At 42.0% G+C, this 24,271-nt stretch overlaps 3 protein-coding genes across 3 annotated transcripts in view; 2 read left to right on the forward strand and 1 right to left on the reverse strand.

The window, feature by feature from the left end:
• The window catches only part of crlf1b (cytokine receptor-like factor 1b), a 28,426-nt gene extending 23,972 nt beyond the window's left edge, over positions 1-4,454 (forward strand). Inside the window, exons 6-8 of the mRNA XM_008277513.1 lie at positions 215-383; positions 2,711-2,892; positions 3,707-4,454. Of these exons, the coding sequence (XP_008275735.1) occupies positions 215-383; positions 2,711-2,892; positions 3,707-3,730 (375 nt within the window). The 3' untranslated portion in view covers positions 3,731-4,454. The remainder of the gene's footprint in view (positions 1-214; positions 384-2,710; positions 2,893-3,706) is intronic.
• Position 4,455: 1 nt separating this feature from the next.
• rex1bd (required for excision 1-B domain containing) lies at positions 4,456-10,771 on the reverse strand. The gene is made up of 5 exons (XM_008277514.1): positions 10,624-10,771; positions 8,550-8,632; positions 7,318-7,522; positions 5,062-5,150; positions 4,456-4,868 (listed from the first exon to the last, which is right to left on the reverse strand). Exons 1-5 carry the CDS (start codon positions 10,624-10,626, stop codon positions 4,796-4,798), a joined length of 453 nt encoding a protein of 150 aa, XP_008275736.1. The 5' UTR covers positions 10,627-10,771; the 3' UTR covers positions 4,456-4,795.
• A 3,356-nt stretch (positions 10,772-14,127) lies between these two features.
• On the forward strand, positions 14,128-18,259 carry fam78bb (family with sequence similarity 78 member Bb). Its single transcript, XM_008277515.1, has 2 exons — positions 14,128-14,393; positions 17,737-18,259. The coding sequence occupies exons 1-2, from the start codon at positions 14,128-14,130 to the stop codon at positions 18,257-18,259; spliced, it is 789 nt and encodes a 262-aa protein (XP_008275737.1).
• The last annotated feature ends 6,012 nt before the right edge of the window (positions 18,260-24,271 follow it).

Genomic DNA, 24,271 nt, shown 5'->3' on the forward strand with positions numbered 1-24,271 from the left:
CCAGAAACAGAACATACTGAGTATTTAGTGTGTCTCAGTGTTTTCTGTCTCTTCATGTGATCCCAGACTGACTCTATGATGGTGAAATCAGAGGAGCTAAACCATCTCTTACAGGAGTCCTTGTTCTTCTTGTCACTGGAGATGGTTTTTTATGATTTTGCAGAATGATGATGACTTCTCCTGCAGAACTCTGTCGTTTTATTCCCTCTCTCAGGTGGTGGATGACGTCGGTAATCTGACGTCGTGTCGGCTGGCGGGCCTCCAGCCTGGAACGGTCTACTTCGTCCAAGTGAGGTGCAACCCGGTCGGCATCTTCGGCTCCAGGAAGGCTGGAATCTGGAGCGACTGGAGCCACCCCACCGCCGCCTCCACACCCAGCAGCGGTACGTACTTTACAGAGGACACTCCACCTCCAAAAACCTCCCAAACATCAGAGATTTTGTGTCATACGTTCACTAGTAAAACCCACGAGTCTGAATTTGCCTTTTTGGAGACTGTGTTTTCTCAACAGGCAACACAAAACCCACCAAATGTTCAGTCAAAGTCTTTCCTTGATGGCCACAAATCTTGACCGTCCCTTCCTCTCTAATAATCAAACCTTTCATTGCTATTTAAAGTCAGAAAAACAACGTCCTTATCCGCATCCGGAACAAAAAGATCCAAACCGCATGTGACCCAGAAGAGACTAAACATCAATAGGCCAGATACCTCGATAGAGATCTCCGAGCAGAGGATTAGAAGGAGCTGCAGAGAGCCGGAGGGACATTTGATAGATTTCGGTCGTCGGGCTTCAAAGATTGATCAAGTTAAAAAGCTGCTCGTCTGTTTGCGGCACACGAAGGCCCTATAAAGCCTGAGTGGAAGCAGGTTTGGGAGCAGATAATGAGTTACATAGGTTATGCGGTCTTTACTCCCCCAGAGGGAGGAAGTTGTTATCAGGCTCTGCTGTTTGACAGCAAGAATTGATTGTGGCAGACAACAGAATTCTCCACAAGCAGCCAAATGCTGGATGTCAGCTCCACAGTTGAGGAGTTCAAACTGAGAAACATGTTTACAGAATCAGTTTCGGGAAATTAAGTAACATGAATCATCATAAATATTCACTGAGGAGCTCGTTTTCCCCTCCAAGTTAATGACACATGCAGAATTGTCTCTATTGAATTCATTTCTAATGCGGCACCAGAGCGTGTGAGAACCGGTTTCAGGAAAAGACTGATGACTGCAATAAAAATTCTGAAATTGTAACGGATATTTCTCACTTCTTTTGATATTTTATGGGCTAAACATTAATTGGATGAATAGAAAACCAACTGTAGCATCTCTTGTGAGGTTGTTTGAGCTCCAAAATGCCACCGAAGTTGGAATTTTTTCCCCTTTTATTGAACAATTTGTCATGTGCAATCAGTGTAGCTTTACATTTTTTTGTTTTATAACAATATATATTTAAAAAAAACATGCACAAAAGGAAAAGAGAAAAAATTCATATTCACAGCGTTCTGTTTTTGCTGTTTTATGTAGAAAAATAACAACATATTTCACACCAGAACATAAAATAATGCAACATGTACAATATACTGTTGAACGTTCAGCCAATTAAGCCTAAAAAACCGACATCAAAAGCCTTAAAAAGAGACATCAATCATATGTTAATTACAGCACACTTGCTTCATTAACATCTGATTGTGATGTGATGATGCTGCTTCAACATTATTATTATTTTTTTAAGCTGCATTGACAGCACACAGTATTTTTGCATGTTAACGTGCCAATTAGCACCGAGCTACAAGCAGCACAGCTGGTTCATGGGAACATCAATAGTCTTCACCATAAATTAAAGAGAACACTGGACAAACGGCAATTTGGTGGAGACAAGTCGAGTTGCTTTATTTCATCCTGCAAAATTTCATGGCGATCAGTTAAATAGTGATTAAGATAATTAAATCTGGAACATCATAGATTTATAAAAAGATCAGAATCAGCTTTATTGGCCGAGTCTGTGAAGACATACATGGTATTTCCCTCCAGTGTGCTCTTTGCTTTACAAAATCTTTGCTGCTGTCCTTGAGACGTCCATGTTTTTTTGAGAAAAGTTTCTGAGATGTACAACCTTCAGGTAACACCAGTCATGTACATCGAGCCATAAAGACTCTTGAAACATAAATCGGGAAAAGACATGATCATAAAAATCAGACTCAGCTTTACTGGCCAAGATATTAGAAATCTGACTCTTGAGTTTTCTGTGCTTTTACAAAATAAAACATTCACACAAGGGATTACTTAAGGAAAATGTGTTTACCGTGTACAACTACAAATATATGCGTAAAAGAGCATTTTTAAAGTTTTACAACGATTAGAGTTTTAGTGCAAAATTACAGTGAACCAAATCCAACACAGAGCAGCGTTCCTGGGATGAAGCATAAACAGCCATGCGATGTATTAATAATGTAGATGTTTGCTGTTTTTAATCGTGTTGTTTTTACTGCACAGTGCTCACAACGTCATGAACTCCCCTAATGTATTCAAATGATGTTTTCTAAATTGCCAGTAAAGGGGAAACACATGCGTCTCGTGTGTGCTGACACATCACCTCGTAAGCAGTCTGATCTATACATCTCCTCATCCCATCAGTGTAACCTTGACGCTGCTCTCCCATCCTCCCCCTTTCTGTCTCACCTCCTCCTCCTCCTCCTCTTCCTCTTCCTCCTCCCAGAGCGGCAGCCGAGCAGCTCGTGCGATCCGAAGCCCGGCGAGCAGAACTCCACCCTGCGGCGGGAGCTCAAGCAGTTCTTCGGCTGGGTCCGCAAGCACGCGTACGGCTGCAGCGGCATGTCCATCAAACTGTACGACCAGTGGCGGGTGTGGCAGCAGAAATCACACAAAGCGCGCAACCAGGTAGGTAAGCACAACCTCCCTCCGTCCGCCAACACCAGACACACAACAAACCGCTGCATCCGTGTCCTGAAGCTGATCTCCCTGACCCTGCCTTTTGTTGTGCCATATGGTCAGCTCCTTTTGTTTTGTGTGTTCCTGAGATGGCTCTGGGAAGTTTCAGCCTTTATGATCAGGTCAAAATGTGCGGTTTAGACTTTACGGGCCCACAAGTTTGAGCATAAAAGTAGACGAGCACTCTGATTTTATTACATATTTTAATGAGGGGACTTCTGCTCCTCAGCTGATGACCACAACAAAGAGAGATGAACATGTAAATGCAATTAACAGTGTTCCCTTTTGTTTCCTCTCGGCGTCAGGATCCCCTTTCAGAAACATAACTCGGGCCAAATGGCACACGAAAAGCCTCAGGATCTTCTCCCGTGTTTATGTGACTTTGTGAAACAGTTCACATCCTTGGGCCGCTCAGTCCTTGAACTCGCAGAAACCTTCGGTCTACCTGACTCAATTAGCTCAGCAGTCTGTGGATTTTTTTTTTTTTTCGGGGGCTTTATACTGGGTAAGCTGTCGCATGAATAATGTCTTTGCTCACAAAGTGTGACAGGTTCCCATTGATTACTTTGAGAGAAAAGGAAGCAAGGGGGGCTGGGAGAGAGCTCCACGGAGAATAAGAAAGAGATGATGCAAAGAGAGGCACAGAGGGAGGAAAAAAAAAAAAGTGTCAGCCGTGCAGAGCGCTGGTGGTGATTAGAGGAGATAACGGAGGCTTTTCTTTGTGAATCATCCCAGTAAGAACCATCTGCTTTTGTCTTTTCAGATTCTACAAGACGATAACTCATAGCCGAGGCGCTCTGCACCGCTGTGGTGGTTTTAATTCGAGAGAGCAGCATCCAGAAACACTGAGGGGATAACTGGTCCAGAGGGTCCCGGCTGTGTGAGAGGTCCAACTGCTGCAGTGTTAGGCTTCAACTAACGGGCCTGGATGGGAGATTACTTTAGTGAGCCTTTTTTTTTTTTTCCCGCAGCAGAAATCTGTTGGTTGGATCTGTTGGCAATGAGATACTCAGGCCATCAGTAACTGCAAATTTATTCTGAAAAGTTAATTTAACACTTCAAAGTTTTATGCTAATATAAGATAAACACTTGCTCTCCAAGCAAATCTCATTGTGTGAAATTTACATTTTTATGACAGTTTATGGCTCATCATTATCCGCGTAATATTACATTAGCACGAGGCAACACTTTGGGGAGAACTCGGCAAATTTGCAGCATTATTAATGGCCAATAATCAGACATGAAGTATGACTTAAATTCAAATTTGCCTAAACTGCAGCAGATGTTGGTTTGAGTAATGACATCCTCCACATGTACAGACTGTCCTGTATCCGCTCAGAGGATTGTAACCGCTTTTATTTTTGTACCTGCATATTTAAGGGAATGTTGAGTTTAACTTATATTCTTTCACTGTGTATAATGTAAAAAGTGGCGCAAGTTAGTTAGAAGTAAAAGCTTGTTTTGAAAAGTGTCTTTATTCTGTAAAAAAAATTACAATTTATCACAAAGAGCTTCTTAAAATGCGAGTATTTTATTTACACGTTTCATCACTAAACACAAGCAGCTTTCTTCCTTTTTTTTTCTCTCTCCTCTTTTGTTTTTTGCTGAGCCATGCGTTAACACAAACTACACGACTCCAGATAGAAACACACAGAAGAGCCCCTTGGGTGGAATGAGACTGCAGCAGTGAGCGGGGTGGAGCCGGAGGGGGGTGGAGGGGCAGGGAGGGATCGATAAGTGCAGCCGAGGAGTCCAAGATGGAAGTTGCAGCAGCGGAGCGGAGTCGACCCGTCAGCTCGACTCGTCTCGTGATGCGAGGCAAGCGCGGGGGGGCCCTCCCGGGAATCGTCTGTCAATCACACTCCTCTGAGTCATACTTAAAGTCCTGCATGATTTCACTCAGAGCCTCTTTGGTCTTGATGATCCTGGACGAGGGGAGAACACAGACGAATGTGTTTGGAAATGACATTTTCTGAATAGATTTGAATTTGTGATAAAGTAAGTAAGCAAGCGCACGAGCCTCTGAGCAGCAGATCTGCTGACTGACTGACTGGCTGAGCGAGTGGGTCAGCGGGGAGCTAACGCGGTAAATGGAGGGGTGGTAATAGCTGCTCTTACTCTTGCTTGATCTCCTGAATATTTTCTTGACAGCCTTCGTCCTCGGGGTGATCCTGGGCCCGCTGCCTGGCCAGCTGCAGCTTGGCTGTCTGTTGAGAGGGCACATCAGATAAGATTTATGCAAACCACTCATCAGCAGAGCGGAGACGGAGGATCGGCTCTCGAGATAACGGGAGCTTTGTAACGTTTCTGGATAAAAAGAAGGAATTAATATTATAGACGGATGTAAAAAAAAATTTAATACAAAAGTTCAAAGCTTCACTTCTTGAGCAGCAGATGTACAAAATGTGGCCGTTGGAGAATGTAGGACACAGCGAGGCGGGTGCATTTTATCTGATTCAAGCTATTAACTGACTTGAAAAAGAGCCACTAAAACGTCAGTGAGTGATTTAAATTGAACTGAATCAGTGTTTGCTGTCCGGCCGACGCTCAGAGCCCCAGATATTCCCCCATCAGAGGCGCCGCGCACAGTTTTTCCCTCCATTAGTGGTAAAACATTTATAAGTTGAACTGCCGGCAAGAAACAGAAATGCGGGACCCTTAACGTGACAGTGGTACAATCTGCTCTCAGCTGGGGAACAGCAGTGGGATGTTTTGCATCAGAACTCTGCCTCCTTGTGGTGAAACAGCAGAAAAACATGAACGTGTGACCGTCATAGAGGACTTGCAGTGGGCGGCATTTCTTTGAATCATCATTAGTCCTGGCAGCAGGTACTAAAACTGACCTTCTTCTAACTGGTTTATACGTAATCCTGATATTAACACTAAAGAATATAAAGTGAATTTACAAATGCATAAAATACAAATGTACTTATCAGATATTCACTCTAACAGATTTGTTGTTTTCTTCAGTTATTAGGGTCCGAGCACACTAGTGCAAGGACCCTATTGCGTCCCATAGGTTTATTCTTCTTTTTCTTATTGTTCAGATCATTGAAATGCATTTTTGAAGGTCTAAACAAGCTCTGAAATGCAACACGGCTCAACTGCGCCCCCTACAATGTTTCAACAGAGTCCCATTGGGCCTATGTTTGATTTACAACTACAGAATTCGGTACACATATGTAGCAGCTTGAGACGCACAAAAAAGTCCATTAGCATGTTTCCGTAAACCCAACAGGAAATCCGCCATGTTGGAAAAACGGCGAGCATTACGGGCCATTTTCGCTCATTCTCTGCCATTTTTGGCCATTTTCAAAATCTAGCTCCTCCTAGTGGGTAAGTCGTACACACCTGAAATTTGGCCAGCGCAAACTACAGGACGTGGTGATAAAAAGTTATTAAAACACGCAAAAGTCTGACGGCGTGGAAATGGCGGCCTGTGCAATTTTGATGAAAGGCCATTTTTGAACGTTTTCACTGTGCTTGCGGCATTCAATAGAATCCAGTCAGAAGGTCGTTTTACCTACACCTACAAAATTCGGTGGGCATGTGTAGCAGGTTGGGATGCACAAAAATGTCAACTAGCGCCAAGCCCTAAACCCAACAGGAAGTTCACCATTTTAAAGAAAACTGTGCGAATTTTGATGATTTTCGCTCGTTTTCGGCCATTGTCAAAATCTATCTCCTCCTACAGGAAGGTCATACACACCTGAAATTTGGCCAGCACAAAGTACAGGAGGTGGTGATTAAAACCTATTAAAACGCTGAGCAAAACTCCGACAGTGTGAAATGGCGACTCACAGAAATTGGCCAAAACGCCATAAAACGAGACTTGCTGTGTAATTGGACTGTATCTGTGCCGATCGGCCTGAAACTTTGCACACACGCTCCCAGTCTCAGCCAAAGCACGCTTCCACCACTGCCAACACGTACGCCGCTCGCTACTAAACAGGAAGTGGGTCATAGCTAGGCCACACGTGCTCCCTTCTGCCCGAAACTCGACACGCCGGATCAGAGTCCCGCGAGGACCCGTCCATCGCTGCTCGCAGCTTTAATTTATATTCTTGTTGAAATTTGATTTTGTTTTCTTTCCAGGATCTAATTAAAAATCAATTAGAAATCACCTTACAATACTATTTGCAAGTCTCCTTAGTTTCTCTACACTAGGATGATTTTGTGTATGTACATAACTCTATAGATTCAGTCTAAACCTTCTTGTTCTTGTACAGCCAGTGTACATTATTTAAATGTGCAGGTGACGTATGAGGTCCACTATGCCGTAACACAGTCGACCAGGGTTAAATCAAAGCACATAATATTCCACTGATTCTTTTTTTTCTTTTTAAATGAACCACACAGACAGTGTTTACCTACCAGTTCAAGTTTCTGCTTCTCTTTGCTCTGCAGCTTCTCAATGTGCTCAGAAAGGTCTGGTCTGTCAAAGTCGTGGTGCAGCTTCCCCTTGATCTCCAGCACTTCCTTGGAGATGCCGCAGAAGGCCTGTGTTATCTCATGGACCAGCTGCCTGTAGTGGTCGAAGTCATAGTGGGGCCCTGTCCTCAAGTAGGCCTCGTGTCCTCTGGAAGGCATTCAGCAGCCAAAACAAGAGCAGAAGTACATGAGACAGGCTTGTCAGAGTCCTCCGTATGAGACTGACTGATTATCGGTTATCTGATTATTAGGGCTGATGTTCTGATTATCAGTATTGTTAATTTCATCAACCGGTTACCAGTAAAATAAATCTAATGCATGTTTCTCTCTCTGTGGCTCATAGCACCTTCTAATAGGTTACATGTCATAAGTAACAGCCAATCAACACTGAGAGCTGCTGTTTACAGACAAAGACAGACGAGCATTTGTTGAGCTGTGTTGAATTTGATGTAGCAGAAGATGTAAGAAACAAAGCAAGTCTTACACAGCAAGTCCAGTTTTGCTGTTACACTGAAAATGCATGAATAACTCACTTAGTGTCAGTGCGACTGGAGCTTACTTTGTTGGCTGTGCTAGGCCAGGGCGATCACTAACAGGCCTGTTGTCAGGCCTGTGGCTAACGCTGTCTGGAGCTCCCCTAACATTTCTCTAAATTAAGACTACTTGTAGCTGTAATTGACAGAAATGTCTCTCTGGCAGAGACATAACCTGCGATGGTGAGGAGTTTAGTTAGGAGGCAGCCACAGATTAAAGCAAAGCAGTGTCTGGAAAACAACAACTAATAATGCTTTAACATGTGGACCTTAGCTGGCAATAGAAGTGAAACAGAGAAAGATGAACAAAACAGAGAAGAACTACAGGAGACAAACTGTTTAATGTCATGTGACGCTCTGACAACATCACTCCTATTTTACATATTCAGTGATTGTAATCATCATTAATAAAGTGACCTTGTTATGAATGGCAGGAGACCGACAATCACTTGCTGCTAATATATAACATTAAATGTATATCGGTTCCAATGATCTGTTTTGGGTCTTTCGTCGTTACCAGTCATCAGTCGTGGTATTTGTCCTGAAACAACCCTACTGGCTGATCGCTGGTGCTTTGAATTACGTAATGTGCCTTTATGTGAAGTCACTTCACAGAAGCTGGATGACTTGAGTCAAACTTACTCTTCAAAGAGTCGATACGTCTCCACCCGCTCAGACTGAAGATGATAAAACCTCTGGATCAGGGATTTAAAGTCTGAAGGGACCTAGAAGACGGAAAGACAGTTGACAGAAAACATCAAGTCAACTTATTGCAGTGACATTGCCGGGCCTGGGAGAGGGAAAGTTGGATAAATACCAGAATCCAGGATCAACAGCTTTTTTTTGTTGTTTGCCTTATAAACCAGTCAAATCTCCTGGCTGGTCAGAAATCCATAAAGTAGTTTAGAAATGTTTTATGACGCTATCCTCTATTACATAAACACAAACGACATCCATGACAAAGTTGTGTATCTATTATCAGTAAAGGAGGAATGAGAAGACATGTAAAACCTAAAATCTACAATAGAAATAATAAAGAAGAATAAGCTACAAAAACACCTTCACATAAAGGGAAGGTTTGAGAAGAGACTATTAGGATGATGCTGACATAAACAACGTACCTACTTTTACTTGTGGAACTAAAATCAGATTTCATAAAGCTTTAATGAAGTCAGTTTGGGGAAGCAAACCTCTGCTCGGTGCAACACTAATTATTAGTAGTTATTATGTACTCAGAGTATGACGTTGTGAGACTTTATGGGTAAACTTTTTTCCACCTGTGTCTCTTCTCCTGCACTATTTAAAGGTTCAGTCACTTCAGTTAGGATTAAAAAATCTTCTTAAACATTAAAATGAGCATTAATAACCTATAAGGTACACCAGTCTCACTGCAGCTGAAATCTGACAAACCTCTGGCTCAGTAATTCTCAAACGACTCTCACAACGTTACACATGATTACAGCTGCACATCATCGTAAATCAGACTGATTTAAAGTCACATGGAATTTGACAACCAGTAGTAGAGCTGCCTGCTCTCACCGTCGTACGAATGTGGAACCTGAACAGCGCATGGACAGCCTGGAGACGGTTTCACACATTTTATATTCATGTTACTCTAAAATAACTTCAAAATTGTGCCATCAGTCTAAATATTAAACTACATCCAAAAGTCTGCTGCCCGAATCCACTTCAAACTCCTCCTGATCACCTACAAAGCTCTCCATAACCTGGCTCCCCCCTGCCTGACTGAACTCCTCCACTGGGACACTCCGACACTAGCCTCCTGTCCACCCCCATCCGGTCCAAATACCGGACCTGGGGTGGCAGGGCTTTCTCCATTGCCTTTCCCACCCTGTGGAACTCACTCCCCAAAAGCATCAGAGAATCCTCCTCGCTCTCAATATTCAAGACATCCATAAAGACGTATCTTTTCAACACTGCCTACAACTCATGATTCTCCTTTTTCTTTACGCTCGTTTCCATCCAGCCATTTATTTAGTTAGTTAGTTAGGGTCTTTGCTTGTTTTGTTGTTTCCTACTTTGTAAAGTATGTGGGTATCTTGAGAAGTGCTATAGAAGTATCATGCATATTATTAGATTTCTAGACTTGGCTAAACCCCCAGTGTTTCAGGATCCTAACATCAGACTTATTGTGTTACCAGTGCATTAATCAACCCAGTCTCAATAACTACCATCATAATAATAGCAGCAACAACCAAGGTTCAATATGAGTGCCATGATACTTTTTTATTCAAGATTTATTTTTACTTTTTTTTTTCTTAACTTATATCTTATTGCTATTCTATTACGTACTGCATTTATTTTTATGTTATTGCCATTTTTCTGAGCTTTGCAAAGACATTCCCCATATTATTACCTCATAACTTATATTTTTATCATAGTATTATGGGCTAAATGGTTATTTGGTATTTTGAAAGCTGTAAACATCAGATTATTGGTCCCATTTTAAACAGTGTTGTATTCTAATACATTCGACTGGTTATAATTAGTGTTTATCAAATTAAAATGAAGTAAAATCTGATTATGTCTCCTTTGTTTAAGCTACAGTAAAGTTACAGTAAAGCAGCATTAATATGATTGAAGCTACAACTTCAGCTTCACCTGCTGAGTTGCATTAGCTCGGTTTAGCTTAGCACGTGTACAAGCTTTAAGACTGTAAAACGTTAAACTATCAAATAAAATATGAGCCACTCACCATGTTAGCCTGCTGGGAAACACTGTCGCTGAGTTTACACTGTTTAGAATTAAAGCATTTTTAAATGTAATAAAGACACCGCGTTGTTTTGTCTCTGTGTGATTCAGCAGCAGCCTCTCAGCACTTCCGCATTGAAATCATGACATGCGCAGTGTAAACAACTCGTTTCCAAAATAAAAGTCCCCCAACTTAACAATTCATCTGCAACTTCTGTGTCTTGCAGCACATAGACAAGAAAAAGACCGACATGTTTAATTAATACAGATAAACACTGTTACACTGGTCTTTATTTTACGCTGAGGGTTAAACTAAATCAAATTCGGTGTTATAGTTTTTTTTTTACATTTTGTCTGTCGGATGATGCTCAACGTTTCCTGCAGCTTTAATAGGGAAAGATTTAAGAATCAGAAAACACAATATAACCCCATAGACCAGCTATATTCAGAATATAGATACAGAATCTGGTCTAGAAAGAATGAATATAAGGCGCCCAGTGTTTCTTTTGATGATTTTTGGCGCATATTTCTTGTTTATTTATTTATTTTTTAAATCTTGTAGAAATTCTGAGATTGTTGCAGCTGTCCACACATTATAAACCACAGTATAAGGTCTACGTGATTCGTTATATTGGTTCCATAAAGGCAAATAACAGTAAGTAGATGTAAGTTTTAAAAGCTAAGTGAAATGACCATGTGGTATTTGAACAAACATATTGTGTAATTGATTCAGGCCATCGGTTCAAGCAGAAACTGAAGTTAGTAAAGTTTTAACCTTTAAGTTTAAATGTTCAGAAAAATATCTTGTGAACATCTTCAACTGAAGATACTGATGCACCATGTGAGGATTTTGTTTTCACAAGACTCTAACAGTTTTATTTTGAAATGCCATTATGTCTCCAGCAGACTGACACTAAAAAACAATCCTCTGTTAGAAAACACTTTATTTTTCTGTTTAAGGTGTACCATTTCCATTTATTTGCAGTAATATGAGGGTTGATCCTGATCACATCTGGCCTAAATGAGTCCAGAAATCTTTCTTGGAATGTGATGAAACCTTCATGATTAACTTTTATTTCTACAGCACCGTTCAGAACTGGATTTATAAAGTGCATACAGTATACAAAGCATTAGAAAGTGACAATAAAACAATAAAAGAAGGTATTAACATGCTAGCAAAGACGGTGAAAGATTTAAAAGAGCAATAACTAAACATCAGAAAGGGGCTAAAATGTTATTCAGATACTTAAAGTCTGGTTTTCAAATCCCTTTTAATTGAGACCCTGGAGACTGTGAGTGTTGAGGCTAAAGCAGAAAACGTATGTTCCTCTTTGTTGTAATCCTGGACTGTGGGACTTTAACAGTAATCGATTCAGTGATCTGAGGGATCACGGTGCAGAACAAGGTGATAAAAGTTCTGCGATGCTGAGCTGAGCCAGACAATGTAGAGATTTAAAGTAATCAAGACAATCTTCAAACTGAATTCTGTGCCAAATGTGGAGCCAGTTGTGTTCACTGTGTCAAGTGTTGGTGAGCAATCTTGCTGCTGAGTTCTGTTACAATTATACACTATGAAGAAAAAAAAAAATGGCAGCAAAGGTGACAGATAAAAATATGTTTAAAAAACAAACAAACCGTGGAAGACTATAACGATTTAAAATAAAGAAACAGTGCAACTGATGAGAAATCTGTAAACAATCAAAAAAAAAAGTACAATTTTTTTAAAAAAATTTTAAAAAAAGATTTTTCAACTAATTTAAATACATTAAATTAATGAAAATTTATGGTCACACACTGTAAAAGAACAGATTGCTGTCTGTAAAAAATAAAAAATTGTTGATGTGAACATTACTTACTGTTTTGATCTGTTGGTTTTTTTTTTTATTTTATTTTACAATCAAAATGTAAATTACAGTTTTTTTCTGTGAATGTATTAGTTATTTTCTATAATTTACCAAAACAAAGAAATATCTAAGACATCGGTCAAAAAAAAAGAACAGTGTTAGGATGATTATATTACATAAAATTATTAGGCATATTTTCTTTCTAAACAATAATAATAACAATAATAATAAAATAAATACTTTTTTTTTGGTAGTCGTAGACTTTATTTACACGTTCTCCCCAAATGTAAATAGCAATTTACCACAATGGGGAAAATATGTAAATTGGGTTTTTTTGTTTTTTTTTTAACCCGTTTGTCAATCTTTAATATACGTTTTTTTGTTGTTGTTTTTTTTTTTAATATTTCAAGTCATGGAAAATATTTATTAAACAAAAATTAATGTAATATTAGGTTTTATTTTATGGTCAAACTATTTGTAACAATACAGATTTTTGCATTTACACTTTTGGCCTTTTTTTTTTTTTTTTTTTAGGTTTCACATTTAGAAGAAACTTTTTTCTCTTTTGTGATTGAACAAGTTATTATTTGTAATTAAATAACCAAAAAACAATATAGCAAAAACAGTTGTTATATTTCTGACGGTGAACCTCATCACACCTATAATAGATGATTAGAGCACACACAGTGATTAACGCTTCCTCCACTGAGGGCTTATCTGGCCTCTGTGTGTGTTTGCTGTTTGTAGGATTACAGAGCTTTATTCCAACATGGAGGAGAGAGGTCGCAGAGCTACTACCGACAGACTCTCCTCCGCCTCCGGTCTCCCTCCGCCGCTCATTGGTCCATTGAGCAGCTTCAGCACCGCGCAGCTGAACAGCGACACTCCGCCGCGCAGCTCCGCCGACTGAGGATGCCGCCGCGCACCGTAGCTGCACATCCCGGTTACTATGGCACTGTTTATCTGATCCTCCGTTTAGGCCCATTGTTTCATCGCTCCATAACAAGTGTGTGCGGCCGGATTATCTGCAGCTCGCCGCTTTGATCGGGAACAGCGCGTCCGTGTCCGTCTTCGAACCCCCGCCGGAGGAGGAGGATGTTTTTCCCGTCACAGATGCTCGGATTCTCGGGTTCCGTCTGTTTCACCGGGCTTCCCTGCCGTCGAGCGGACCGGCATGACGGACTCTGAGGCTCCGGTTAACGGCAGCAGCATCTCATGTGCAGTGCCGCATCAACAAGCAGCACCGCCGCCCGACCACCGGGTCCCCCTGCCGGCGCCCCGGTGTCCGCCGGTCCCCCGACGCCTCTCGTGACATGACAGCTCGGGGCAGGAAGACGAGGATCAAAGGTTGCGGGAAGCAGGAGAGCGCAGCAGCGATCACACCTGCATCCAGAGTCCATTAATCCGCTGCAGGGTGAGGTCAGAGCTCGGGGTCAGAGCCCGGAGCGCGCGCGGAGGGGGGGTGGGGGGGGGACCCGAACTTGGGGGAGCCTTATTCTTGATCTTGGGCCTTGAAGCGTGGTAGCAACCCACCTTTCGCCTTTTCCCGTCTCATGCACGGCCTCATAGTGTTGATCCTGGTCGAGTCCCGGTCGGCTGCGCTCCTCCCCAGGCCCGTCAGGCTCACTTGGCTGCTGCTGACCATCACCTTCACCTGCACCGCCATGGGCTGCATCCAGAGCATCGCCTGTAACAAGTCGCGCATCAAGCGGGAGAACATCGTGGTGTACGACCTGTCCGCCACCATCGACCACTGCCCGACCGTCATCGAGGAGAACTCGCCCATCGTGCTCCGGTACAAGACGCCCTATTTCAAGGCGTCCGCGCGGATTGTGATGCCCCCCATTCCGCGCAACGAGACCTGGGTGGTGGGCTGGATCCAGGCGTGCACCCAGATGGAATTTTACAACACCTACGGAGACGTCGGCATGTGAGTTCACACCTGCGACTCTTCCACATGCGAGAAAGTGTGTGAATGCATGCCTGTGTGATCATCATGTGTGTGTGTTTTTGTGGTTTTGCATCACACTGAGGAGCATTTGTGCACGCAGCAGGTTAACTGTGCTTGTCAGCCTCCTTCATTCAAACCGCCCACCGACAGATTCTGTTCCTGTGACTCTGGCACCTAAATAGAAAAGCTGCTATTAGAGGAGCTAAAACAACAGTTGCTGCTGCTGCTGCTGCTCTCAAATTGTGCCTACGGATATATTATGTCCTCCCCCACAATCCCCCCCCCCTCTACTCTTCACAGCACATACATGTGATGTGGAAGTGTGAGGGGGTGTTTAATCCTGCAGGGTTTGCTGGAGGTGGGTGGGTGTCGGGGGGTGACAGGCAGGATGGGGTTTAAAGCTCATCAGGAGCACATAGATGGAAGGATGGTGGTGGTGTTGGGGTGGGGTGGGGGGCAACAGATGACAGATGACAACAAAGAGATGATGATGATGATAATCTGCTGGTAAACTGAGGATGTACGAGCTCTTATTGTTGCTTCAGTGTGAGTTTGTTCAGTTTCGTGGCACCGATTCGTCACTTTGCACAGTGAGATGAAGACAAACTTATACAGAGAAGACCAACAAAACAAACACAACTCCCCTTTAACTGGAGGAAACCTCCAGCAGAACCTGGTCCAGGGAGGGCTGGCCGTCTGCCTCGACCCGTTGGGGTGAGGCTGAAGGGTCCAGCAGGTAGATAGAGAACAATAAGAACTCATGAGGCCAGCAGAGGTGGAAGTAACCAAGTACAAACAGCCATAACAGACTTCCTGTACTCTGCTGCGAACTCTTTCCAAACCTTCGCTTCATTCAGATCTAAACAGATGACTTTAAAAAGATCATTTCATCTCTAAATGGTGCAAAATCGCTTCACTTGAGCTCAAGCTGAAAACCTGACTTTAATTATTTAATCCTGGTTTGGACTCAAGAGTGCAAATACTTTGTTATCTGCAGGTATCTTTACTGGAGCATTAATTTTTCTGACGACTTTCTACTTCCTACATTTGAACACAAATATCTGGACTTTCTCCTCCTCACATTCTCTAAACTGGCTCGTTTCTCGTTTCAACCTCTGCGGATGACGTAAAAGATGCAACAACAAACGTCTTTATCTTTCGTCACTGCAGCTCAACACATCCCTGCCGGCCTCAGCTGCCTGCCAGAGGCCCTTTAGCTCTGCAGGACTGATGTTCAGACCCAAAAGAGAACTTTGACAACCAGCTTCTACTGAGGCTCAATAACAGATGTTGGTAGTCTTGAAGAGACGAGTGTTTCCATGTTGATGATAATGTTTATAATGAAATGGGAACCTGTCCAGTGATGTTTCTCTCTGTAGCAGCTTCTTAAAGGATGAAAACAATCCTATGTTGTGTGCTTCAAACTTTTTTAAAGAGGCATCATCAAAGCTAAAGATTCATTTTTGCTTTTGTACTGAAGTAAATTTCCGAACCTTTTTTTACTTTTACTTGAGTAAAAGAGATGAATCAGTGCTTCTACTTTTATCAGAGTATCTCTTCTTCTGCTTAAGTAAAGAGTACTTTTGCCATCTCTGAAGGCTAAACGCTGCACATCAGAAGCTTGCAGAGAGAACAAAACACAAACTACAGGAGAGAAAAGACATTAGTGACATGCAGTGGTGCCATCTAACTTTATGGAAGAGTCGAGAAGTGTTGCTCAGTGCATCATATGTGTGCGTCTGGATAAAAACGTACAACTTTCCACCCCTTGGACTCATCAGTATGCCGGCAAACCCCGTCTCCAAATATAAAAGTCCCTCCCACCACCAACATATCACAGAATGATTGTTCTTGAGTGCATCAGCTGAGACGTTCGTGTGTTGAAATCTGTTCTCAGCTGTGGTTCTGGTGCTTTAAGTGAGTTTTTATGACAGCAGTGCAACAGCGCGCCTCACGTTGGTGTGTTTTTAGTAAAGTGAAGATCTATGACACAGAGGAAAATGATGAATCAGGCCGAGGTGTAATACGATCTCTCTCATGAGCTGCAACATAAAGAGGAGAGCGATGCCAGGACGGCCTGGTATGTTAGCTGATCATCCAGATAAGAAGGTATAGAGCACACGAGTTCAGCAGAGTGGAAAATATGGTGGAGATCTGCAGGAAGAAAAGAAAAAAAACACATGGAAACAAAACTACTGTCACGTTCAACAACTATAAAAATGTTTAAAGAAACAATAAATATCTGTAAAAGGATATTTTTAGTTGATACAGTTTGACATTGGTGTGGACATTATGCACAGCTTTGGCCTGTTTTTTTAAAATAATTAATATGTAAATTAATACTTTTATTTATTTATTTTTACAATTTTACTTGTTATTATTTTACAATTTAACCAAACACCGTCCATCTGTTAAACAATAAAAAAATAAAAAATAATTTTAAAAAACAACAACAAAAGGTATCTCTTTTTTTTTCTTTAATTTTTGTTTTTAAATTTTTTTTTTTTACAAATTTTAATTTGAATACAGGAGAGTGTGATGTTAGGGTCAAAAGTTGCAATAGACAGAATTATCACATGTAAAAATGGTGATTTGTGGACATTAGTTACATTTTTAAACTTTTTTAAAAAAATTAAATCATCCCTTTTTTCTGTGATGTTGCCTGTTATTATCTGTAATTTTTTAAATTATTATTATTATTTTTTTTTTTTTTTTTAAATTACAGTCAAAGGTTAGACAGACTTTGGATGGTTTTTATTTTATTTTAGTTTGTTTTGAGTTTTTTTTTTTTTAAGGTAACATGCAAATTAATCCTTTTTTTCTGTGATTTTACTCGTTATTATCTGTCATTTAACAAAACGTGGCCCATCTGTTAAAAAAAATAAATTAAAAAAAAATATATATAAATTAGATTTAATTATCTGTTTTTTTCCTGTGATGCTACCTGTTATTATCTGTAAATTAAGAAAAAAAAAAATTACAGTCATGGATGTGGTTTTTAATTTTAGTTCAGTTAGTTTTGAGGGTTTTTAAAAGGTAACAAATGTGCAAATTAGTACTTTTTTGTGATTTTACTTGTCATTATCTGTAATTTAGCAAAACAGGGACAATTTGTACAATTACTGTAAATTATTTAAAAGAAGAAAAAAAAAGATTTAGTTATTTTATTATTTTAGAGCTCTTTCACTCCAGCTGACTTCAACACACACATTCGTGGTTTTGTTGACAGACAGAAACAGAGAATCCCACAGATCCTCTGAATGCTGCTACAGTCACCCAGAGGTGTTTTTGTTTCCCTCTAACCCCGTCCGTCTCCCTGCAGGTCCAGCTGGGAGCTTCCTCAGCTCAGAGAAGGTCTGGTGAGGGCCATCAGCGACTCAGACGGCGTGAGCTACCCCTGGTACGGAAACACGACCGAGACGGTCACCATCGTCGGCCCCACGTCCAAACCGTCCCGCTTCGTCGTCAGCATGAATGACAATTTCTACCCCAGCGTCACCTGGGCGGTGCCGGTCAGCGAATCCAACACGCCCTTACTGACTAACATCAAAAGGGACCAGAGCTTCACCACGTGGCTGGTGGCGCTCAACACCACGTCCAGGGAAAAGATCCTCCTCCACACCATCAAGTGGAGGATGAGGGTGGACATCGCCGTGGACCCGTCCCTGCCTCTGGGCTCCAGGGCTCGGCTGCTGGGCCGGGTGCACCAGGACCAGCCCAGGGTGCTGACCCGCATGGAGCCCATCCCTCCCAACGCCATGGGGAGGCCCAACGCCAACGACGCCCAGGTTCTGATGTGGAGGCCGAGGAGAGGCCCGCCGCTCGTCGTCATACCGCCCAAGTAGAACGCGGGGAGCATCTGATTGGCCGTTTAATCTGAAATCATATCACGGTGGGCCACAGGATAATCAGATGAAAGCAGACACATGGAGATCTCTGAGCAGGCTTGTGTTAACTGTTGATGGCACGAATCAGAGTTGTAAAATCTTGAGGGGACAACTGCCTTAAATTCCCCATTGCTGCCTTCGACGATCCAGAAAGTATGTTAGCCTCTGGTGCTGCTGAGCTATCGGGAGTGCAGGCCTTCACTCCGACCCAGCGCCGGGTAACTTTGAACCTGTACTGTAGCTACTCAGGCCCGGAAAGAAGCGATCAAGCCTAAAGACAGACTTTAAAAAAAAAAACAAAAAAAGGTTTTTCAGCCTTAACGATGGCCTGCTCTGTACTGTACACTAAAGTGCTGTTTGAGGGTTTAAAGGTGCAGCTCCGACGAGGATTCGTTCATTACGGACGGGGGATAACTATCAGCCGGATGATGTGAGTGTGGGTGTGCAGATGTGTTTGTGGTTGTGTGTTTTGTATATCGGAGCCCCGGGGTCGGATCCAGGCTTGCTGCTGTGTCACACCAGACTGCCTCACACACACTCCTCACACACACACACCAGGGGCCTCATTTGTGATACAGTGTAAAGATTGTCAGCATACACGCATCCTCAGAGCTACTTTTGTTTTAATCACAGGAAGTGTTCTAGCTACACACACACAGACATAAACGAAGCCCTGCAGCGGGTTTTTTTTTTTTTAGTTTTTCTTTCTCCCAACCTCCAATGGCCAGTTCAGCCGAGCTGCAGCGCTTCTCCCTCCCTGCCTGCCTTCTGAAAGCCAGAGATGCCTGTGTTGACGACAGCCTTCTATCATAACGACATGGTTTTGTCTCTCTCATGACCCATCTCATCGGATGTGTGAGGCGAAGAAGTGCTTTGTTATTTTATGACATAGAAAAGCGAGTCAAAGAGGACAAACGTATGACAAAATGGCTTTAAATTATACTTAAAGGACTTGTAGGACGAGTTCAAGTAAATTATAAAAAAAAAAGGACAAAGCTCTTCAGTTACCTCTAGTGGTAGTGATGCAGATGTTATTGACCTGAAAAATTGGAGATTTTTGCTCCTCAATCAATAAAATTGGAGATGAATGAAATGTCTTTAGTGATCACAGCTTTAAAAAAAAAAAAAAAAACAAGACTTTGAGCTAAATGCTACTGGAAATTTTTTAAATTTATTTTTTAGCAGTTTTTAACTTTTTTTTTAATTTATTTTTTTAAACAATTTGCAGTTGGGTTACAAATGATCCCTATCTTGGTAAATTATAGCTATTATTTTTTTTATTTATTTTAAAGAGAGAGAAAAAAATAATAATTTATGTTCGCCCTAAAAAAATGTAAATAATGTGAATTTCAAAGATCTGTGTAAAAGTGATTCTTTCATTTACATTTGGCCCTAAAATTACACGACGTCCTACAGATTTAAATCTGGAAAAAAAAATAAAAATTAAACTGCTATTTTAAAAAATGACAGAGAAAAGTATTAATTTATGTGACTGTAAAAAATAAAATAAAAATGGCTAAAATTGTAAATAGCATCAAAAATCTGTATCTTTTATAACGTGTGATTATACAATTATAAAGTTTACTGTGCTTAAATTAGCTAAACAGGCATTATTTTGCAGACGTGTGCCGTTATTTTCAGAAGTTTTAAACATTAAAGTATTAAACTGGCAAATTTTTGCCTTTTTTTAACACAATATTTTTCCCCCAGTCTCATTTAACCTCTTGGCTGTAAAACAACACTACCTTTTACTGTATTTAAATCATCCAAAAGTATTATTTTTCAGGTCTTTGTCACTATTTAAAAAGAAAAAAAAACGTGTATATTAAGGATTGAAAAATTGTAAAGCATTATTCACTTAACAGATTTATAACTGTTTTTGTTAAATGACAGATATTATCGTGTAAAATCACAGAAACAAATGATTATTTAAATTATTTACATGTTGAGTGTAAACAACAAAACTGTACATAATGTTCAAAACAGTAATTTGTTCCTTTACAACGTGTGACAACAGCATCACACTGTATGTAAATCAGCTATTATATCCAGATATTTGTTGCTATTTTCACAATTTTTGGACTTTACAGTATTCCTTTAGTTTAAAAAAAATAGTTTTTTCTGGTGCTCTTGCCGCCAGATTTCCTCTCTTTCTCTCTCTTTTTTTTTTTTTTACAGTGCAGTAGCAACGACAACATGCTCATGTAGCAGGTATAAAATTTAACATGTTTATTATCTTTCTTTAGCACACTAATGTTAATTCATTCATTCTAAGTAGAGCTGAGGCTGATGGGAGTTTGTTCCATCAGCCAGTATTGGACATGAAAAGTCTGCTGATCACCAAAGTCATTCTAATTCAGCCTCTCATGAACATCTGCTCCAGATTTCATGACAATCCATTCACTAGTTGATGAGACAATTCAGTAAAAACTCCCAAAAATCCCACGAAAACTCCTAAAGATTGGTGCCGCATTTGCTTTAAACAGAGACACACGACGTTGCTTGTGCCATTAAGAGCTTTTATTAATGAAAATTCCCTGAAAATGGAAACTCGGGTTTAGAGAATATGAGCATTTCACAATCATGTTTTAGAGGAAGTGTGGCCTTTTGTTTTCCAGGCAGGTCTAAATGTTCACACAGCAGCCTCAGCACATAGTGAGCCGACACACAGACACACATATATATATATAAAGTCAATATAAATGAGCTCACACTGACGTGCTGAGCTGGTCCAGAGACAGAGATGAAGAGAGATGGATGATGTAACCACGTTATATCTCTACCCATGCTGCTCATTAACTCTTGGTGCAAACCGATCGAGCCTTCACACCTCATCTAGAGCCACGATCGCCGGGAAAGGACTGCTGAGCCCGTAAAAAAAAAAAAAACACACACACACCGATCACACGGGAAAAGCGGATATCTGAACAACATGCCTATTGTAGCCACGACACAGGAGCAGTTGGTCCACACTGACAATCAAAAGGGAAACATCTCGAGCAGCACTTTCATCCGGAGAGTCGAGTCGTAGTGATGGGTTTCGTTCAAAGAGAGATCGAGGCTTTTATAGCGCCAGACGAAGCATAAAGTTTTTTTTCACATGTTGCCCTGAGTAAAAAAACAAAAACAAAGTGTTAATGAATACATTTGTACTGGGCCATGAGGTCACGCGGTCTCCGTCTATGTGTATCAGGGCCTCAAGTGTCTTTTTACAGTAACAGCTGTGCCTGAGGACTGGAGGGCAGGAGCAGTGCACGGCCCTTCACCAGGAGTTGTTAATTCCTACTCGTTCTGCTGATTGCCTTGAGTCTAATGCAGTGATTGTTTTAACTAAAAAAAAAAAAAGAAAAACAGAAAGAAAAAACACGCCTGGGTGTTTTACAGTGTTATAACATGAAGGACATGGAACTGTGCCGTGTTACAGTCCTTTCTCTCAGACTGTCTGGCTTTTGCATGCAGTGTTTTTAAAACTCATTAAAACAAATGCCAAAAAAGATAAAAAGAAGTGTGACTTTATTTGTGTTTTATGTAGGCTCACTGTGTTAAAGCTCCTCTCTGGTTGTTGGTTTAACCGCTTAAAACTCATCTATGTGCAGCAAAGTTACAGATTTAGAAACTTTTTTCAATCTATGGATCAATCAATCAGAACTTTATTCTCATTGCACATGTCACAGAGCAACGACTTTACAGTTACATTCCGTCCAAGAAACATAAAAAGGCAGCGACCAATAACAGGGGGAGACAGGAGGGAGAATTTCATCCAGCATGAGCAGCGCCGCTTATAATTAGAAAAGGAAACAAGAGGGAAAAACGAGGGGGGAAAAGGCAATTCCCAAACTAGGCTCCTCTAAGGGGGGCACAGTGTGGGATTAGGAAAAAAAACCCTCGAGGGGGGAGGTGTGTTGGGAGGGGAGGTGTCACAGCTCAGACACTAGGGGGGAGCCATGAGGCGCACCAGCCGGCAGCATCCTGCCCTGTGATGGGGGGAGGGAGAGGAGGTGGGGAGCCAACCAGGTGTCGAGTCCAGGGGGTGTGTCTTCATGTAAGCCCGTGGACTTCATCGCCGCCCAGACTCAACATCGTCTCTGCCGTCTGATGCTGGTGACGAGACACGGGCGTTGCCGTGGAGACGACCTCGAAGAGTTCTGATCCAGAGACAAAGTTCACAGGAGAAGGAGGAGGGAGCATCGGTCTGCATAACATCCAGGAGAAGTGTAGCGATATCAGCCTTCCAAGGCCGAAGCGGGGGAGCCGAATGAAGATAACGAAGATTGTTTTGGGTCAGGACGACTCTGCAATTTACCGTCAGTCTTAAAGTCCCACTGGTTCTCTGTGTGATCCAAAAAGCCGAATTTGAAGGCCCGCTACATCCGGATCGGTCTGTTGAACTGCTCCAAGTTGCGAATCAGTTCTGGAATCCCATCCAGTTGGTGGTTTTGTTCGCATATCGCTTGAGTCTGACAGTTGTCAGCCCGAACCATTCCCTCAATAACGGGCAGCTTCTCAATTGCCGAAAGTGCTGCCTCCGTCTTCCGAAATTTGCGGTAAAGCAGGAACCCGCAAACTCCAATCAGCAGGAAGCCTGTTATCATGATCCCAATTAGGTAGACGTCTTCAACGTTCTCCACGTAAAGTGTAGAGAGACACACGACCCTCCACTCCAGCCAACCGTCCATCGTGTAACCCGCTGCAAACGTCCCTTTAGGGCAGGCCAGCTCTCCTTTGTCCAGTTGCTCGTCGAGAAAAATCTGATCAATTGCGTTGAAAGACCATCTGATCAAACCCATGGTTTCAGGTTTTGGAGAGAAATGCAGAGAGAGGCTCTGATAGATTCAGACAGTGACGGCACAAGACAAAGAGCAGCAAGCCGGGCAGATAATGGCAAGGGAGGGAGCGAGAGGAAAAGCGTCCGCCTTCGTTGAGAGCAGGAAGAGACGCCCCTGCTCCTCTCTCTGCTCACTGCAGCTGGAGCACACCAGCTCGCCTACAACTCTGGGCTACACAAGTGCAATAATGGGATAATTTAGCTGTAACATGTGGAGGAAAAAAACCCCAAAAAGCCCATCCTGCAAGTTGACAGGACTGTTAGTTTTGTTACATACGAAGCCTGAATCTTTGTTAAACCATCATCAGTTCACTGCAGCCAAACTGAGCTTCCTGTTCGAGCATGAACGAGTGGTGAGAGCGAGCAAAGGAACAGAGCAACGAGTGGATTGTTTAAAAAGCCAGAGCGTCACCTTATCTCCCGCTCACATCATAAAATATGTATTTTTAGAAGGATCCAAGCAAACCTGTGGAGCTCCAGCTTTATTCACGCTGGTTAAAGTAAAAAAAGGTGCAACTTTTTTTTGCTTTTATTGGAACAAACGGTGAGCGATTTGTAATGTAGTGCTGTGATGGGCTACGAGCGTCAAGAGTGATGGAGGCAAACAGGATGGAGAGCCATCAGGGGAATGCTTTTACATCTGCTCCATATGGTGGATGGGTTCTACCTTGGAGTCAGGATGAGGAGCTCAGAGTGCTGCATCTTCGCGATGAGTGGAGTCAGCTGAGGATGATTCGGACATCTGGCTTGATGCTTCCTGGAGGTTTTCCAGGCAACTGGGAGGAGACTGTCTGAACTCGCTGGAGGGATTCTATATCTCATCTGGCCTGGGAACACCTTCCTCCAGGAGGAGCTGGAGAACACTGCTGGGAAGAGAGAGGTCTGGAAGGTTCTGCTTAGCCAGCTGACCCAACACCAGATAAGTGGAAGACAACGGATGGATGGATTAGCTGTGACTGCTTATTTCGCCTATGATGAGTCGTCCAGCATATAAAAACCACCATATGGACAATCAAAGTCAAAGTAGACGTCGAACTGTGCTAATTTCAATTCACATCCACTCCAGAGTGAGTACAAAATGTACGTATGTGGCTTGTAAGGTTGAAAAATCATTGAGGAGATACGCAATAAAACATTGACAAAAG

The sequence above is a fragment of the Stegastes partitus genome, unplaced genomic scaffold (genome assembly GCF_000690725.1).
Source record: "Stegastes partitus isolate 25-593 unplaced genomic scaffold, Stegastes_partitus-1.0.2 Scaffold99, whole genome shotgun sequence".
Lineage (NCBI taxonomy): Eukaryota > Metazoa > Chordata > Actinopteri > Pomacentridae > Stegastes > Stegastes partitus.

Coding starts and splice junctions, on each gene's coding strand:
- rex1bd (XM_008277514.1), bottom strand. Junction 5,151..7,317: donor AGAAGCAGAAACTTGAACTG/GTAGGTAAACAC, acceptor CCCTCTCAACAG/ACAGCCAAGCTGCAGCTGGC. Junction 4,869..5,061: donor ATTCAGGAGATCAAGCAAGA/GTAAGAGCAGCT, acceptor CCCCTCGTCCAG/GATCATCAAGACCAAAGAGG.
- fam78bb (XM_008277515.1), top strand. CDS start 14,128: ATGGGCTGCATCCAGAGCATCGCCTGTAACAAGTCGCGCATCAAGCGG. Junction 14,394..17,736: donor ACCTACGGAGACGTCGGCAT/GTGAGTTCACAC, acceptor GTCTCCCTGCAG/GTCCAGCTGGGAGCTTCCTC.